This window comes from Rhinolophus sinicus, chromosome 17, assembly GCF_057876585.1.
Source record: "Rhinolophus sinicus isolate RSI-liver-muscle chromosome 17, RSI-T2T, whole genome shotgun sequence".
In the NCBI taxonomy this organism is placed as follows: Eukaryota; Metazoa; Chordata; class Mammalia; order Chiroptera; family Rhinolophidae; genus Rhinolophus; species Rhinolophus sinicus.
The window spans coordinates 27,337,020-27,357,477 of record NC_142517.1 but is presented as its reverse complement, the minus strand read 5'-3'; the positions used below and the strand labels follow the sequence as shown (position 1 = coordinate 27,357,477).

Sequence of the window (20,458 nt, the reverse complement as noted above, 5' to 3'; positions counted from 1 at the left end):
GACTGCCTTCCACTATGGAGGGCAAGCTTCCTACAGCTGTAGACAGCATTCTCCCTAACGACGGGTCCTATCTCATTCAAATATCCCTTTCCTCTTTCAAAACACTTGTGAGAGCCCATCTTCTCTATGACAGCTCAACAGTGCTAAAACACTATTTGGTTACCAAATCCTTCTCCTTATGACTTAGGCACACATTAAATTGGCAGGGAAGGGAAAGATGGGAGGAAACAGTAGAAGATACAAAGATTTCCTGAAGGAAACAAGCTACCTTCCTCTATCTTAGCAAGTGAGAATGACCTTAAAGGCAAGATGCATAGATTTTTATTATCTTAGATAGTAGATGCAATGGAAACAGTAGGTAAAATGAGGTGACTCCTCTGTTATTCTGTTGAGAAATGGCAAGATTAAACCATTCTGTGGTCTGAATGTACCCCCCTCCAATTCATTTGTTGAAACCTAACCCCCAAAGTGATGGTATTAGGAAGTGGAGACTTTGAGGGTGATTAGGTCATGAGGGTAGAGACCTCAGCAACGAGATTGTGACCTTATAGAGGAAGCCCAAGAAAACTCCCCTGCCCTCTTCCTCCGTGGAACCAAACACCAAATCTGCCAGCATCACAATCTTGGACTTCCCAGCCTCCAGAACTGTGAGAAATAAATGTTTGTTTTTTATAGGCTACCCAATGTGTGATATTTTGTTATAGCATCCTGAATGGACTAAGACAAACCACGAGCTCATTCAAGATCTCAGTGCAACCCTATCTAAAAATCCTAAGAGACTGTTTTACTTTATGTCCATTGTTTACATAAAGCTAAGCTCACAAATGAGTGGAAAGCAGTTTGGAAAGTAATTGTTTTCTCCAGTCTGGTATATTTCAAACTTTTTCTTTTGAGCTCACCCTGGCCAGACATACCTTCAAAAATTAGCTGCAATTTGTTTGCATATTTTTATTTACTTATTTATTTATGCCCCACTTACTTCCAGCAAGCAGTTAAGGCAGTTCACAATGAAAACAGTTGTTCTAAAACCAAAAATAATTAACCCAAGGCAAAATCCAGGAACTGAAAATAGGAGTATTGGAGGGTGACAAGTTACAAAATAAAAAAGAAACTGTATCAAACTCTCCTAACTAAGGAAATTGCCAATCTCAGACAAGGTTTACACTTTTGCAAACTGCATTTTTCCATTTCATTTTCCCCTATAAGTAATGAAATAATACTCATCAAATATTTCTAACTTGTATTTTGGGAGTTACATCTTGGCTACCATGGAAAAATCTGGCTATTTCTTTTGAACATAAGAAGGCGAAAAGAAAGATAGGCATCATGTATTTAATTACATAATGAGTAAATTATGTAATGCAATGAGTAAATTATAGAAAGTTCAATCATAGCTGATGTATCATTGGACTGAGTTAAATCTTACCATATTGTTAACGAGCACAAAGCACTTTTTTTCTTCCTGGCAAAAGGTTCAAACACAATTTCTTCCTTTCTTTCTTTTTTCTTTATATTTCTTTTCTTTCTTTTTGGACCCATAATAAGCATCTTTCTTCAAAATGGTTTCCATGATTGGGCCAGAAGCTCTGTGGTTACTTTTTTCTATCATTCTGTGATTACACCACATTTGCTAAACAGATATTGTGTAATTAAAGATGGGCTGCTTCTTTGAGTTCTCTAGAAATGTTTCAATGCTGAAGTCCCCAATGGTCTTTCAAAAGTTTGCTTAATTGAAGCAAAAGAAATAGTGGAACCATTGTTCGGGATAATCAATGAGAGGTCATTTACATGAGGGGACCATGGTGTGGTGGGAGAAGAAATTCTGGCTCAGTATTATTCACTCTGGGTCCCTTGAGCCCACACAAAAGATTTACCTTTAAGAGGCTAAGTTCCCAAGCCCCCAGTTTTCAGAGAGGAAATTTGAACTAAGGAAACTCTAAATCTTTTATCAACCCACAAAATAACACTATATTCAAAGTTCAAATTAGATGGGCTTCTATAAGTTTTAAGGTCTGTAAGTAGTTGGGGGTCAATGCAAAGAAAAGATGCTGAGAAATAAGCTCTCAGCACAAATGGAGATATTTGGGTTTTCAAACATAAATGTGGCCACATTAAATGCTATTTTGGGGGAAATAATCTTAAATTGGAAAATTTTATTTGACAGCAGACCATGTCCAGTTTTCTGACTTTTTAAAAAATAAATCATACTAAAAACATAATTGTCTCAAATAACAAGGTATAAAGGTAAGCTATCTTTCACATTCTCTGATTTCTATTTTGAATTCAAAGTTGATTTCATTCAAACATTTCTTTTAGGAAGACATAGTAAGTTCCATATTTAAATAAAAGCCATTATTATTTTATAAATACAAAAATTGTACCTGGGTTTTTGTTTTTTTACTTACAAGCGTGGTGTTTATTTTAGCAATCTGTGCCAAATATATAGAGTTGAAGTGAGGTCCAGTTGGTACTTAGTTTTTGCCATGTTACAAAATTTGAGTTTCATTCAAAACAAAGGATACATGTGTTTTCATCAGCTGTTTTTTGACTTTTATTATGGGACTTATTTTTTTTTTTAATTCTTTTGCCCTGACAATATTGTTTTACTAGGCATGATTTATTGCTCTCTCATGTGCCCACAGAAACTATGAGCTCCTGAAATCATGCAAACTGAATAAAAAATAATAAGGAAAGAATGGGAACTTATTCCATTTACATTGGATTAAATAGTCATTTAGAATATGTGTATATGTTTAAATCCTAATGGAGTTTTTGTTTATCAGTGGGAAGAAAAGTATGGTCAATTATTCCAAAGTGATATACAAAAAAAATTGAGACATGATCAGAGGATAAATGAAAAAATTGAGGAATGTGACATTTTGGAATGCTGTCTTTAAAATCAGTGCAAAATTGGAGGTTTATCTGCCTAAGAGAAACATTAGCAATGTTTTTGTTTTTTCAATCTCTACTTTGTTCCAGAAAAGAAGGATTTCAAGGAGTTCTCCCTCTCAATGTTCTTTTTTAAAAATCACTGAGTCTTAACTTTAGAATATGGTAAACTAACAATATTTGATGCCTACTTACTGTGCAAGCATTTTGTATATATTTTATAGTGATATTTAAAGGCTAGAAGTGCATATCCTTGTCCTTTTTAAAGAAGAGTATTTATTAATTATACAATTATCTTGGAATATATAAATTACTGGATACCTTGACTATTAACTGCCTTTCCTACTCCAATAACAGCAACTTTTTGTGGGATTGAAAATGTTATAACAGTAGACTATTTTTACTCCAAGAAAAAATTGCAAAAGATTGGGAAACGACTGGAAAAATCTAGCTAGCTCTAGATAATAAGCTAAAATTGGGTGCAGGTCATTAAGAAAAGTTGTATAGTGTTTTGACTTAATCATGTAACATTTTTTTATAAAGGAAATAGGCTTTCTCAGTAAAATGAGCATATTTCACTTCAGGGTAAACTTTTTGGCAGGTTACCGAAGCACTGGCTCATATTTGTTGGTTTGGGTATTTTGGACATTTCTAGAACATCCAAACCTTTCCCAATTTACAAAATAAGTTAACCAAAAAAAATTAAGGGGATTTATTGCTTCTGAGACAGCCTGTTTTAGTTTTTGTAATAATTCAAATATGTCTGCATTTGCATTTAAGATTTTTGACACTCAAGCAATAATAGCTAACATTTATTTAGTATTTCTATGTGCCAGCCATTATTCTGAACGCTTTGCTTTTAACTTACTGCATCCTCACAGCCACCCTACAAGGCAGGCACTGTTATTAACCCATTTTATAAATGGAGCCATGGAGATAAGTAACTTGCCCAAGGTCCACAACTGGCCAGCTGGAGTGCCAGGGTTCTGTAACTACCACATTACCGCCCATGCCAGCTCAGACAAGAGGATCGGCTGTGAGGGTTTCCACGGTACAGCCACCTTTCTGTTCTCTGAAGGTGGGATTTTTTGTGTGAATATGTATCCAAATAAATTCTTTCCCATTTCCTGACCGTTTGAATGGCCAATACTCTTATGTGCCTTGCCAGTTTCTTACTTGCCAATTCTGCATTACCCACAGTAAAGAAAGGCTCTGGAAAATCAAACACTTAACAACTGTATTTTCAAGGGGAGATTTTAGGCTATGGAACAATTTAGGGTTTTGCTAGAAGGTGTCTCAGGAAGAGCTATAAATCGCTAGGATGGGTGCAGTTCAGGGAGGCCTGAGAAGTGGCTTGGATGGAAAAATGTAACACGTTGTTCAGACAGACCTGCTGAACCCAACAGGAAAGGAGTCCTAGTAGGTCTCGCCTCACTCTGACTCAGTCATTGTTTTGAATTTTCTAAAAAGAGTGACTATAAATTCATCAGTCAAGAGAACATTTGAAATTTTATTTGAAAAGCTAATACCTCAAACTCGGAACAGACAGCAGAAGACAGGGTACCAAAAGTCTTCCCATATGTTAGGACAAAGAACCAAGAAAATGTATAAGGAAGGTACTCAGGGCGAGGAAGGGAGAAGCACAGGGGGATGGGCCTCCAGTGGTGTTGCTAAAGCTCCATTTCATTACTTAAATATATGAGTATTTATATATATTCTTTCATATGTGGCGTATATTACATAATGTCCAAAAAAAAAAAAAAAACCATTAAACATTTACTATGTGCCAAATAGTATGCCTGGTATTGAAAACAATAATATTAATGGTAAAACACTAGAACTCTACCAAGTGGTTTATTTTTTTAATTCATTGATATGTCTGGTATCATCAAATCTCATTAAAAATAATATAATAACGATTGCTACCATTTTTTAAAAATCATTTGTTCCATGCTAGGCCCTTTACAGGTATGATTTCATTATTCCTCACAATGTCATGAAGTATTTGTGTCAGCTGAGTTTGGTAATAACATACCCAACTAAAATTGGCTTCAATAATAAGAATATGTGTCTTATATAACAAGAAGTCTGGAAGACATGGTGGGTCTAAGGTTCATTCAAAAGTTCCACAATGTCATCATGGACCCTTGATGACAAGGCTCTTTCCATCCTCTCCCCACCATCCTCATTTTATTGATTTGGTCCCATAAATATGCCCCCTCATACCTGACACAGATCCAGGCAGTACATGATGTAGATACAGCCATGTCTGGTTAAAGGAAAGGCATATGTCTATTTTTCAGTTAGGAAGAAAACCTTTTCCATCAGTTTCTCACCCCAGAGAACTTCACCTCAGGTCCAAATGCCCAGCATACAATAGGAACACTGGTTCATAAATGTCTTACCAAAAATATCAGGATGTATTATAAAAGGATTTTCAGATACGTTTCTTCTCTGGCTTTCTCATAATTACAGTTCCCATGCAGGAAGGCCTCCCTAACTCAGGGTCCCAAACCAAAAATGGATCATTTTTTTAAAAAAAAATGTCAGAGTATGTCACGTTACCTATATTTTTCATATTTTGTTGTAGACAATTGAGTTGCAAAAAGCAAATGGCTGTTGGCAGTCTTCAATCTGCACACCCGAGTTGGGTTATATATACAAAACAATCTAGAATGGGGAGAAGAATTAACATGTGGGTAAAAAACCGTTAGTGCTCCCATGAATCTGGATATAGTCAGCCCTCTGTATCTGCAGGTCACCATCTGGGGCTTCAACCAACCCCGGATCAAAAATACTTTTTATAAATGTTAAGTTGTTGCTCCCATGTACTGTAGAGTTAGGCCTATGATGGCTGTGTCTGTATGGAACATGTGCCGACTCTTTTTCTTATCATTGTTCCCTAAGCAATACACTATAACAACTTTTTGCATATCGTTTACATTGTCTTAAATATATATTGGACTTGAGTATCTGCAGATTTTGGTATCCACCAGGGTTCCTGGAACCAATCCCCCACAGATATGAAGGGAACACTGTATAGTAACTTGCTGAGGAAAGAAAATTCAATTAGTTTAAAGGCAATAAGAAAATATGCTCATGGTGGGAAGTAGAGGGAAAGACAAACTGGAAGATGTGCTGGAAACTTGAACTTAAACCAAGCTCCATCTGACCTCAGAAAAGCTGAACTTGCATTTCTCTGGGCATGATTGTAATAGCTTAGTGGAAAGTTATGTCTTAACAGTTTAGAATATCTTTTGACTCTGACCAGCCAAGGTGAAAACAGATACTTTCCTTTTATAGGAGACCCATAAAGATCTGAGATCAATTGATCTATCTATCTATCTATCTATCTATCTATCTATCTATCTATCTACCTATCTATCTATCTGCATATATCTTTTCTGTCTACCTCACTGGTTTCATAGCTGCAAATTCACCTACTCACTGAAATGTGTTTATCTGCATCTATCTATCTATATATATCTTTTCTGTCTACCTCACTGGTTTCATAGTTGCAAATTCACCTACTCATTGAAATGTGTTTGTAGCCCCAAACCACTACTTGAGGCCCTGCTAAAGTCACTCACAGACATGCACATAACAGAGGAAAATTTGAGTCGCCCAACACAGGTTCCCAGCTGAGGTTGACCAAGTCAATGCTCTGCCTCCTTGTTTCAGCTCTTACTGTAAACAAGTGGTGTATTTAATGCCACATTTTTCTCATCTTTGTGCTTTATTATTGGTGATTTCAGTGTTTAAAATGTCCCACAAGTATAGTGTTAAAATGCTGTCTAGTGTTCCTAAGTGTGAGAAGGCTGTGAGGTATCTTACAGAGAAAATTCATGTGTTACTTAGACTCTGTTCAGGCATAAGTTACAGTGCCATTGGCTCTGAGTTCAATTTTAATGCATTAACAATATGTATTCATTAAGATGTCTTTAAATAGAAACATACATAAAACAAGGTTCTGTGTTGATGAGTTGACATGGGACCAGAATTGGTTCCATGAAAATGTGTGATCAGAGGCTTTCGGCAACATAATCCTGTATTTTTCCTAGAAGCAATGCTTCAATATTTACCACTTCAGTGTTCAAAGTGTCTTTATAGAACATAGCTACCGTGGAGAGTGATAATCTATATGTATGCACACACACACACACACACACACACACGCATGCACGCACACATAGAGAGACAGGTATATATAATGATATATCATCATATTCACCAGCAATGTGAGTCTACTGAGCAGAGTCCTCTGAGGTGAAATAACTTCCCACCTACTCACAGACTCGAGAGTAGGGTGATAAACTGTCTCAATTTGCCCTTGATTGAGGGTTTTCCCAGGATGTTGGACTTCCAGTGCTAAAACTGGAGCAATCCCAAGACAAATCAGAAAGAATTGGTTCCCCTACTCTAGAGTTCCTTGAAGCCAAAGGATTGGTGTTGGGGAAGAGACCCAAACAAACTCTTTGACTCTTGCTCTGGAGCTAGTAACCATACCCTCATTAAGAAAGAGACTTATGGAATAAATACACCTCCAAGCAGTTAAGCACCATTGGCCCACTCAGACTTCTGAGATCTCCTAAGAAAACCTGGGGTCTCCCTGGCAAAGCCTCACTGAGAAAGCAGTAACAAGCTCAGTTGATTTATATTTCTAATGGCCCTCACAAGTGTCTCTTTGGTGTATGGAGACTTCAAAGAGTTGAGCTGTGAAGAAATATGAGTTCTTCATTATAAAGTTAAAAAAAAAAGCAATAAATAATAAAAAAGCAAGAAGAACAGATGCGCAATAATAAAATATTTTCATGCAGACAGCCGAATATATTATTTTCTATTACTCTTTTGTAATTGATAAAGCATAGAGGAGAGAAAACTGTGGGTTTTAGGACCAAATTCACATTTCCTAAATCAGCTACTTCTCAAATTTTCAGGGATTTGGGGATCTATATAGACTAGTGACTCTCAACGTGGGCTGCACATTAGAATTATCTGGAAAGTTTTAAAAAATGTCTATGCCTGGACCCCACCCACTACAAAGAAATTAAATAGGAATGGGGAGTGGAGGGATACTTGGCATTAGAATTGTTTTAAGCGCTTCCCAGATGCTTCTAACATGCAGCCAGGGATGAAGACCACTCACTAGAAGGGCAGTGTTGAGAAAGGGCCTCGGGAAGCTTCTGCAGAGAGGAGCGCTGCAATCAATTTTTGATAGAAGAGAGAGGAAGGTTGCCACAGGCAGGGCCACACTAAAAGTCTTTTTCCAGCCCAGGCAAAGCGGAAACGTTCAAACTCTGGAGTCAGGCAGGTCGTGATTCCGTCCTGCTCTGTCACGATGACTCTCTCATTTGTGTAACCTTGGTCAAGCAATTGACCTTCTTCACCTCAGTACCCTCATCCTCATACCCATTTTGCAAGGTTGTGGTGAGGATTAAGTGAGGAAGCATATGCCAAGTACCTGACCCACAGTAGATGTGTAATAAAGGGAAACTATTGTCACCATAACCAGGTACGCACATTTTCATTTTGGGCTACTTTCTGAGTTACATTCTATTATCCTGACAGAGAATAACAGAGGAGCTTAATGCGATAGGAGTAGCAGTATTTGAACAACTAAATAACACTGATGAAAATGAATGGAATGGCCAAGGCAATGTTGCTTGCACATAATCTAGTTCAGGGGTCAGCAAATGACTGCCTGTGCGCCAAATCCAGCCACACCCATCCATTTACTCATTGTCTATAGCTGTATTCCCACAGCGAAGACCAGATGGCCCCATAAAGCCAAAAACATTTACTGTCTGGTCCTTTATAGAAAAAGTTTGCTGACCCTGGATTTTAGTTCATCAATTCTCAGTGTGGTCCATGGACCCTGAGGCCCCTTCGGGGGATTTGTGAGGTCAAAGCTATTTTCACAATAATACTCATACATTATTGACCTTTTTCTTACTGTGTTAACACTGGCACTGAAAGGACAAAAGCAGTGATGGGTAAGACTGCTAGTGCCTTAGCACAAATCGAGACAGTGGTGTTAAAATGTATTCATAGTGAGATATAGATACATAGTGAGATACAGAATTGTACACCTGAAATCTATGCAACTTTACTAACCATTGTCAGTCCAACAAACTTGAATTTAAAAAAAAAAAAAAATGTGCTCATAGGTATATTCTTCATTACCACATACTCACAGGAAAAAAAAAAAAAAAAAGCCAGTTTCACTTCACTCAGGGTTTCTCAGCCTTGGCACTATTGACATTTTGAGCCAGATAATTCTTGGCTGTGGAGGGCTGCCTTGTATGTTGTAGGATGTTTAGAAGCATCTGTGGCCTCTGCCCACTAGATACCCACTACCAACCCTGCCTCCCAGGCCCCAGCTTTGACAACTGGAAATGTCTCCAGGTACTGCTTTTTTTTTTCTAATTTCTCGATTTTAACTTACTATATGGTAAATATCAATAGGTATAACTCAGCTACACAAAAACTCTTTAGGGTCTTCTACAATATTTAAGAGAGTAAAGAGGTCCTGCAACCAAAAAGTTTGAGACCTGCTGGTCCATTTTGTATTTACAGAGTATTTATGATGTGTGTATCTCTAAATCAAAAATAATTACATGAAAAGGGCCTTGTAACCGATAACGAACAAGATATAAGGAAAAAGGAGTGGAACAAATATGTGCATGAACAGGCCTAGGATTTTCAATGGGAGGGACTGAGATGGAGCCAACAGGGACGCAGCTGTAGAGACAGAGGGCCATGTGAACTGAGCAAGTTAGTCTGCTGTCAGTGCCACAGTTTCCCCCTCAAGAAATGGCAGTGGTCACAAGATTTACCTCCTAGCGTTACTGAGAGAAATATATGAATAAACACATAAAACACATGTAGAATAAGCTTAGCACTTAGAGTACTCTCTGTAGGTCAGCTATTATTACTTTAATTATAAATAATTGATTTATATCAGAAGGGCTGAGGTCTGACCTACCGTTAAGGCATACAGGTGCTGTTTCCATAGTGCGATAACTGAAGAAAGAAAAATGCAGTCCTTGGCCCCCAGAGACAAAATATCGTGGAGCCGAGAAAGAAATCAGAATCTCCTAACCCTCTCCTTACCCTAACATCACACTTTCTAATTCAAAATTCTATCTGTTACCCCTGAGAGGTACATGGATGTGCTCCAAGGTTTCAGAACAAACCATGTGAGATTGGCTTGGTTTCATATGTGAGTTCCAGAGCAGTTATAATTTTTCTTGTTCCTGCACTGTGATTAATTTTCCCTTCAGCTCAATTTAGCTGCCAGAAGATCGCCCATAATTAGGTTCATGTGGGTATTTCAGCAAATACCCACATAGCCATCCTCACCTTTAAGAAAACATATGCTTTAAAGAAAGGGCATGTTAATTTTTATATGAGAAGAATTCTTGATGAAACCATAGGGACACTTAGATAAGCAAATGAAATGGTTGTGACATGATGTAAAAAAATTACTAAATCAGAATCTGAATCAGAAGCTGAGCAGTTACTTAAAATTTGAAATTGTATTCTCAGTAGTAAACAGTCACATCTCCTGTTTCCCAGGTCTTTCTTATATCTTCTGACCTCCTTGTATCAAGCAGGACAACTTTTACTGTGATTGTTTTCTATGGTTACTGAGAATGTTGGGTTTAGATTCTAAAACCTTGTTGAATTCAGATGTCACCTCTGTAAGATCTGACCTGACTACACTAATTAACACTGGCTCCATCCCTGCAATTCACCATTCTGCTTCATCTTTCTTTTATTATTATTATTATTATTATTATTATTATTATTAGTTTCAGGTGTACAAAACAATGTAATAGTTAGACATTTCACCCCTCACAAAGTGATAATGCCCCTTCTCCAATCTACTACCCCTCTGACATCGTATATAACTGTTACAGTTCCACTGACTCTATTCCTTATGCTGTACTCCACATCCTGTGACTGTAGTTATATAAAATTATAGTTGACATTCATTATTATTCAGCTTCAGGTGTACAGTGTGGTGGTCAGGTACCTATACCGTCCACGACCTCCTTCATCTTTCTTTGAAGCACATGTCTCCATCCAACACACTATGTATGTTACATATGAATTCTGTTTCTGATTTGTCTATCTCATTATGATGACAGGGATTTTTATCATTTTTCTTCAGTGCTGTGTTCCTAGCTTCTACAACAGTGCCTGGCACATGGTAGGGACGCCCACAGTCAGCTTTTGCCTTTAAATGGGGATTGGAAAATGTCCCTGTGATGCATTGCATACTGTGAATTCACTACAGCGCCCTTGCAGGAACCTCCATATTGTGTTTCCTAATGGCTGCACTAGTTTCCATTCCCACCAGTTGTACATGTTCTTCATTGTTTTTGGCAGGAGAGAGCCCGGAGCTGCCTGCCATTCCTGGTGAGTCAGCTGGCCAGCATGGAGCACTCATTTCACCATGTCCTCCTGCTGGAAATTAAGAGCATCACAGACACATTCTCCTCCATTCTGGGGCCTCAGAGCAGAGACATCTTCCGCATGAGCAACAGCTTCACTGCCATTGCCAAGTTACTTACCCGACAGCTGGAAACCAACAGGCCCAGAAGTGGCAGGTGAGCAGGAATCCTGTGCACTCAGGAATCTGTTATGAATCCATGTGGGTATTGCACAGACAGCTACACTTCCTTTTGTGGGCAATCCCAAAGGAAGCCAAACCCACGATCTCAGCATAAAATAACTTCTGAATAAATGACACTAGCCAGAATTTTTTCTAAACCTATGAAAACCAAAATGCAACAAAAAAATTTTCTGAAAAGTGTACAAACCATGGTAAAAGAATAAGAATGGAGTACAAATGATGTTCTGTATAACTTACTTACTCAACAAACATTTAACAATTGCTTACTTTGTACCAGGAACTCTGCCAGAAACTAGCTATATAGAGAAATAAAACATGTTCCTTGTACCCAAAGAGCTCACTGTCTAGTAGTGGAGATAAATATTTAAGTGGGTAATTAGAGAATAGTGGGAAGGTTATGCTAAACGCAGTGGTATCAAGGAGTTTGGGGAATAGAGATGGGGGTGTCTACTTGTGCATGGAATGGGAATGGAGAGGAATGGGAAGCTGAGATCAGGGAAGGCTTCCCAGAGAGGTGATATTTGGAACCAAATCTTGAAAGATGACCTGATTGCAGCAGGCATTGCATCACATGTCTTTTGAGCAGCATGTGAAAGAGTCCGACACTTTCTGGGAACAGAAGTCATTCTGTATGGCTAGGGTGTGTGTTACAAGGACAGTAACCTTAGGTAATGCTGATGAAGTGGTAGGCAGGGACCAGGTGACGAGGGGCCTGATATGCCTTCCTAAGGAGTTTGAATTTTACCTTGTGGTCTGTAAGGAGTCATCATGGGCTTTGGTACATGGCAGGATATAATCAAAATCCATTGTTTCAGGAAGCTTGCTCTGGCCCCAGTAAAGAAAATGTCTCAGAGGGAGGTAGACTGGAGTCAGGTCAAGTGAAGGAAGGACAGAAAAGCATCCACAGGAAATTATTGATGATTGTGGTGAGGAAGCCGGTGGTGTGACTGGGCAGAAAACAGGATGCCTGGGGTCGAAGGGAGAGAATGGATACAATGCACAAAACTGATCTTTTCAAGAAGATTGTGGAAAAAAATAAAAACACTATGTAAGATTGAGCGAGGGGTTTTATTTTGTTTTACTATATTTTGAATAGGGAGATACTTGAAAAGTTGTATGACCATTAGAAATTACAAAGTACTTTCATTCATAATCTCATTCAATCCTCATGACTTCCCTACAAGGAAAGAGGGCAGATATCATGACTCCTGTTTTACAGAAGAAGAAACAAAGGCTCAGAGACTGGTTAAATGTCTTCCCAAGATTATGCAGTAACTAAGTATAGAGGATGGACTGAAACTTCAAATCCTATGATTGGAAGGTACTCAGTTCCAGAGCAGGTCCAGGGCCCATTTGAAACTAGCATCAGATTTTGTGCGTTTTGGGGGTAACAAATGCTGCATACCATTTCCAGTATGAAACAAGGATTCTAAAAACACAGGAAGCCATCTTGACAAAATAGTGAGCATTTCGTCACAAGGGTCCACTTTCTGCGTAGCATCGTGCAGACCCTAGAGGTCCCAAGAGATATAAAATAAAACATAAGACATAAAACACCATCCCTTGAGGGGCTCAGAGTCAGAGGACTGGACAAGATTTTAATAGAAATGCATACAATGGGCTAAGGAGCATGAGAGACTACTGACCAACAGCCAGCATCCAGGGAACTGAAGAATTTTTCCCAGAGAAGGTGAAATTTAAGTTCATTCCATATTGATTGAGTAGCTTCCATGTGCCAGACATCTGTTTAGGTACAAGAGTGAGTTGCACAGGATGAGTGAGGATAGAAAGGACACTCCTCATGGGCAAAGATAAAAGAGCTTAAGAGTGTCAGACCCAGACTAAGGAAAAGCCGTTGGCTCAACATGGCTGAAGCAAGTATGTCAATGCAGTTAGGAGAGTAAGCGGAAAAGTTAGGTCAGAGGCAGATTATCAGACGCCTTACATTCTGTGTCAGGAAGCAAGGAATTTGTCCTGTGAGGAACAGGGAGGCTTGGAAAATTTTGAAGCCAGGAAGTGATCACAGCTCCTAGCACAGTAATTAGCAGATAGTAGGCACTCAATAAATATGTCTTCACCAAAGGACTATGTGAGTGAGGAAGTGCCTAATGTTGGGGAGAACCGAAAGGATTTGGAAGGCACAGCAGACTGCTGAGAGAGAGAGAGAGAGAGAGAGAGAGAGAGAGAGAGAGAAAGAGAGAGAGAGAGAGAGAGAGAGAGAGAGAGAGAGAGACCAGGATACTATTGTTGGAGTCTTAACAACAGATTCCTTCAGATCTGGTCAGTGGTGGGGAACTTAAGTCAGGGCAGGTCATTATAGTGAGCGAGCTCCAGATTATGAGGAATTGATCACCAGTGGGAGGTGTGGCGGGGAGAAGGGGAGGAGAGTGGACAAATACCCAGAGATGTCTAGCTTGAGTGACTGCATACACGTGGAAGGTGATGCTGATAACCAAGGAAAGAGGTCGCGGGAGGGGAGCCTATATGAGGGCGTCTCTGAGCCACTCTACACAGAGAATATTATCTGGCCAATATGGTCTTCAAAGTCAACAGTAGCTATTCATCCGAGGAAGACAAATTGCAAGTGCCCTTTTCTCTCAACACCATGCTTTTGATTAAGCATATAAAAATCTCTCATTTCCTGATTCAATGTATAGATGCCCTGGTATATCAGGGTTTCTAACTTTAGTACTACTAAAATTGGGGCTAGCTAATTCTTGATTATGGGGCTTCTGCATTATAGAATGTTTACCATTATCCCTGGCCTCTACCCACTGGATGCTAATAGCAACCCTCTCCCTCAGTTGTGACAACCAAAAATGCCTCCAGACATTGCTAAGTTGCCTCTAGTTGACAACCACTGCTATATACATATTCCATTCAAAAACACCATTTTCACAGACCCATGACCTGCCTAGCAACAGCCCAGACACGGCAGCATCCAAGAAATCCAAGGCCAGCATCATGAAGGGAGGATTTGTCATTTATATGCAAGCACAGAGTCGCTGTTAGCCAATTTTCATGATGTGGTTTCAGAAATTTTGTTTAGAGCTTCTACAGCTGGTGTTTGGGGGAGCCATTTTGTATGCTGCTCACAGCCAGTCTACTTATTTCTTCTTCCAGTGATGACTGACATATGGATCAGATGTGAAAGCTTAGGCACATGTTCTGGCCAGCAGCTCATCCGTTCTCTGCTGCCTCTACAAACGCAAAGTTGCAAGAGGCCAACTGACATCTGTACGATTGTATGTGTGAAAGAGGTTTATATAAAGGGAAAACATGTTCTACAAGGGTATTACATTAGGCATTCTAACAGGAAAATTGATCCTTAATAAGTAGGCCCAATACAATAAGCAATAAACAATTTCTCCAGGAAAAGAAGCATTTAGGAGGTATGTAGATAGGAGGAAAAAATAAGGACTCATGATCAAAATGTGAGTCTTCATGTATGAGACTTATTTAAGTGTCTACTCCCTTTATTATATTTCTGAGAAAAATTAAACGTGAAGAGATAAAAGGCCACCAGTCACCTCACGTACTACCACCACTGCCATCACCACTACCTCAACCTCTCTCAATTCAAAATACAATTAAAAATACTTCTCACCGTCAGTCTCCTTCAATCGATTATAATTATTCGGTGGGAACTTCAAAACACTGGTTTGGATAGCCAGCCTTTTGTATTACCAGCTCATCCTCTCTGGGATGGTTGCTAAGGCTTCTCTCCCAACAACTTTTCCCTGAATAGCTCTCATTGTGACCATTTAGCTTCAGTAATTTTAATCTGTGCCCTCCCAAAGCAAAAAGGTCGACCCTTTTGTCTAAAGCATCCAGCAAAGTCTGATCCTTACAATTGGAGGGGAAATGAATAAGTGAAGAGAGCTTAAAAGAAAATTAAAGATGATAAAATTCAAAACAGATGTCATCTAATTTACAAATCTGACACATAGCTCAGCAGGCCAGATTTTAGACTTCAGGCCAAAACTATAAGATTATCAAAAGAAAAGCAATTAGCATCCTAGAGAGAAGGAAAAACTGAAGCAGACAGGAGTCTTCTTTGTGCTAAATGACTCAGGATTAACTGGGTGAGCTTTATTCGATGGACCAGGTAAATACACTTGCACCTTTCTTGTTCCTGTGTTTTGGAAAGAATTTTATATCTAAATAATAAACTAACAAAGGCTGAAAAACAGGACAGCCAAGCAAAGCATTGAGATTTTGAAATTAATTCTGGGGAAGCAAAAGGAGAATAACAGCAATCATTGATTGGAAAAGAGAAGGTGTCAAGATCGGGGAAAACTTGATACCATTTGAAACTGTGAGCCTTATGTAGTATTCTGGGCAGCCAGTGTCCATTGCATCCTTTGCCTGTCAGGACCCAGGGGAAGCTAAAGGAGAAGGCAACTCCTGACAACTGTGTGTTGGCTGAACATACAGTGGTCAGTGGACTAGAAGATGCCTTTGCCAAGTGCATGTGGTGTCGCGAAGGCTGCTCTAATCAGGCACCATCAGAGTTGGGGACAATTGGTCACAGGTGGTCTTAGCAGGAGGTTAGGCACAGGCCCCAGTTGGAGATGGAAACTTTGAGTGATGGAAATTGCGGAAAGAAAGTAGGGGTGGGAAGTAAATAGGAGAAATCAGAAAGGATGGGGAGAAAAGATGGCAATAGGAGAAGGCACAAGGGGAAAGCAGAGGGAAAGGAACAAGGTCATTTGCACAGCCCCAAGTCCCAGGCCATGGTAGGAACTTGAGAGGTATGGGTGACAGTTCCCTCAAACCCTAGCCGAAGCCATCAAAGTGTGTGTGTAGGGGGGGGACTGCTTGTAAGAAAATTTTAATGCAAAGCATGTGATTAAAGCTTTCCCAACCCTCTGGCTCAGTTAAATGGGTGGTTATGTTCTTTTGTTGTTTTGGTGGTGATGGTGGTAGCAAGTGGTGAGATTCTGTGTTTACTTTTTTGTTTTTAAGAATCAGGCCTGGAAAAAATAAAAGGAAATGAAAGGTAAATTATAGTCAAAAGCAACTGGGTAGGTGTAAATTTGATTTGGGTATAAATGGAAAGAGATGACACATGCAGGGATGGAAATAAAACAAATGTGTGGGGGAGAATGAATGGAAAATAGAATAAGGAGATCACGTTCACAGGAGAACGGCTCCAGGAAATCTGCCTTCCTTGGAATAGCCCCAGAGTTTTGGTTTACCCTAAATTTCATGCATGCAATGAACATCAAAGAAATGGACAAGAAGGGAGAGCCAGAGGTTTGAGTCAATGTGTGGCCTAAAGTATAGCCAAGCAACATGGCCTGCAAAGACCCTTTTCAAACTGTGAGACCCAGAGTTCCCATCTTGATATCCTAAGAGTCACATCACCTAACCCTGGGGTCACATACAGTCCCTGAAGGCATTGCCCAAGAGCTCAAGAGTGATGCCTCTTTACAGATTGAAATTGCAGATAGCAGGGAGCCAAGTTTCTCTCTACACCTTTGCAAGGAAGGCTGCATTTGTAGGTCTGATCAAGCTTTTAAATAGTTCCTGCCAGGGGACAGATTCTGTGCTAGGGACTTTTATTATGTAATATTGTTTAGTCCTCATGACAACAAAGTCTTCAAATATATGTAAGGATTACAGAGGCCTCACTTTAAAGCATAATGGAATATATCTTGAGGACAGGCAAAAACAAAATAAAGTTTTCTACCCAGAACTTACACCCCTCTAGTTCCATGGTAGTACTTGGGGGGTAGTGGTATAAATGCCTAAGTACTAGCTCACAGTTTCATTTCTTCCTTCAGTCTAGTCCAGTGGATCTGACATTTCCATGTGGATGAGATTTACAGAGTTCACAGTACATCATGGATAGTTCAAAGGAATTTTAAAGGAATGTCAAGGGTGACTTTTGCCTTTTCCTCCCAAAGGTGGTACCCACTCACCTTTATCATTACCTTCTGGAATGCCCTTTTCATGCCTCTCTTCCCATCAAAGACTCCTCTCTTCCCTTGTCCAAGACTCTTTTGGTACCACTTCTCCCACATTCCTGCCCACGGTGACCTTCTCTCCTCAACAGTCCAGCTCAGACTGCCCCCCACCCCTCCACACTCACAATCCTGCCCTGAAGTATGTACCCCTCTAGTCTCCCCCAAACTTGAAAGAGCTAATATTCAGAGCCTTTACTCAATGGAAAGAGACTAGTCTTAAACATGCTTATAAGAACTCCTACTTTTTAAGGCAAGACATGTTTATACAAAGAGAAGTTGATTCTTTGAGAACAACTGTTGTTCTCAGGGAATGTACATGAGGAGGTTCGGGACCGTAATTAATACCATGTGATGTTCTGGTCAGCCTTGCCCCCTGCTTAGAAAAAGCTAAATGTAATTTTGCCCCACCCAGGTAACCAGAGTTTTAATAAAATAAAATTTTTTTTTAAAAAAATGTGTATCTTTCCAATCTAGAGAGGTCTATGCTGGTCACTTATATGAAAAGAACTTCCTGACAGCCATTCGTGGCGGTAGCTCTGGTTGTTGTTACCCTCCTTGCATAGGGGAGGAAAGAAGCATTTTGGGTTTTTTAACCCCTCTTCTTACTGAAGAGGTTAAGTCGAACATGTGGTACCATTTATGTTCCATCTGTTGTTCATTTACTCCACCATTTGTCCTTCCTTAAAGCAGCATTTATGGCGACGTGAACGTCTATAAAGGTATTTCAGGAATTCGTTTATCAGCAAGAGATGTAGGTGGGAGACATCATTATCAGCTTTGGAGACAATGAAGCCAGCCCTGGGAGTGTGAGGCCCTGAGGGGCTGCCTGCAAATGCGGACAGAGGGCTGAGGAGGGGGGCAGGGCGGCCCTGAAGGAGTGTGAGTGGGGCAATTACAGCCTTGCTGGCAGCCAGGCCCCTTTCCTGTAACACAGCAGTGTTCAAAACACAAGACACACCAAAAAGGAAAATAACTTTTCATCAGGCTCCTAGTGCTTGGTTTCCCATTACAAACAAGACAGGAACACCAAAGCTTTCGCCTCGAGGAAAGGAAAAAGTGTGCTGTAGGAGAAGAGGTGACAGGAGCTTGACTCCCGCAGCCCCTGTGGGAGGGTGACAGCCGAGGCTACACCAGTTCTTACTGATGCCCGATGACCTAGCTATTTGCTAGTGTGGCTCCCCAAGCACTCCTAGTTTCTTTTGGTAGCAATCATAATTGAACTCTGAAGTTGCTTTTTGCATGACATTTCCTGAATTTTGAACACCTTTTCAGTTTGGGTTAAAGGGCATGCCAAAATTCATTTTTCAGATCACTGTGAAGGGTTGCTCAATGAGTAGATGTCAATTCTGTTCTGGCATCTGTTCCCACAGGATGGTACTCAGAGATATTAGGGTATAATATTATAACTCTTGATTACCGCACAATTACCAACCCCCTAATATGTATTACTTATTTGTGGGGAAATTTCTGATGCAACCTGAACCAAACACCTACTGAGAGGCAGGGAGGGAGGGGTGTGAAGTGGGTGAGCTCTGGAGGCAGAGTTTAATGCTGGATTTACTAGTTGACCTTCAGTAAATTACTCAACATCTCTGCTTCAGCTTCTCCGTCTGAAAGTGGAGAGAGTAATAGACCTGCCCACTTGATTATGAGGGAAGTAATACATGTAACAAACGAGAACAGAGAGCACCTTGTGCATAGAGAGCCCTCAGTAAATATTAACAGTATCGGTACTCGGTTCCAGGTGGGCATTAGAGTAGGTGATCTCACTTAGCGTGTCCATTAGACCAGAGCGACGCAAAGCATAGCTCGTGAACCAGCATCCATCTGCAAACAGTTCCTTTCCAGCCCACGCCAAGGTTATTGTAGAGATTGAAATAAGAGTTTAGAACTTTTATAGCAACTTGACATTTCTGCAGTACCCACATGCTTGATCAGTGGACTTATACCCTGGATGTCATTGTTTTACTCATTTTATTTCTCTGGTACTTTACTGTATTTTTACAAAAACAATAGGTCTGTGACATATACAAATTAAAAAAAAAGCAAAAAATGGGTATTAGAGAAGCATTGCCTTAGATCCTTGAGGCAGCTGAGGCTGGATAAATCTCAGAACTCTCTTTAAATAACTAATGTTTGGCTCCCCAAACTTTCCTTTGGGACATAAAGAAAGAGAGTTAATAAATGAAAGGTAATGAACACACAGCACGTCAGCCGTGAATGAGGTACAGCGATTGAGGAAGGGCTCAGCTGCGGAAAAACAGTTCTTGATGGCATTCATATTAAGCACCAGGCAAAAGGTGAACTTTTTATTAGTTGGCAGCCTGAGGCTGTCAGCTGGACTTTTCTGTAGTTAAAAGCTGCATTCTAGGTGGACTAGGAATTGAATCACAGGATTGTGTGTAGAGTTCTAGGCCCAGCTCAGTCATCCGCGTGTGTGACTAACTCTCTCCCTCCATTTCTGGGTACCTATGTTTCTACCCGGTAAAAGCAGAGTAGGACATGGTGTTTGGGGTAGAGACTATGAGGATGTATCAGAAAGGAAACCGTAACCGTTTTCCTGCTCTTCCAGCCTCAAAAGCTGGTGAGTAACCACATGCTAACCATTTTCTTATCCATGCCCTGTGTTGCATTTTCGTGGTGGACACCCCCACCTTAATCCTTACTGCCAGACTCTGTGACCTGCTTATGTTCCCAGACTATCAAGTTAGCCTAGACAAAGAGGAGCATATTGTTTTTACAGTTCTCACCCGTGATTCAAAGTGCTCTGGTGACATTACTACTTTATATTTTTACATCCCTTTATAGCTTACAAATGCTTTTGTAACTTGTGCCACATCCAGATGGCAGTTCATTAGGATCCAGCAGCTTTCTGCCCATTCGAGTCTCAGGAACCTTGACTAAAGATCTGGGAGACATCTGAACAAGCATTTATCAGTGGCAAGGTACCTTTACC

The 20,458-nt window shown here is 40.0% G+C and overlaps 1 protein-coding gene across 6 annotated transcripts in view; it reads left to right on the top strand.

The window, feature by feature from the left end:
- VEPH1 (ventricular zone expressed PH domain containing 1) overlaps positions 1-20,458 on the top strand; it is a 208,538-nt gene that overhangs the window by 91,406 nt on the left and 96,674 nt on the right. For all 6 annotated transcript variants that reach the window (XM_088793803.1, XM_074326922.2, XM_019732040.3 and 3 more), the window contains one exon: positions 11,284-11,504. In XM_088793803.1, coding sequence (XP_088649929.1) covers positions 11,284-11,504 — 221 coding nt within the window. The remainder of the gene's footprint in view (positions 1-11,283; positions 11,505-20,458) is intronic.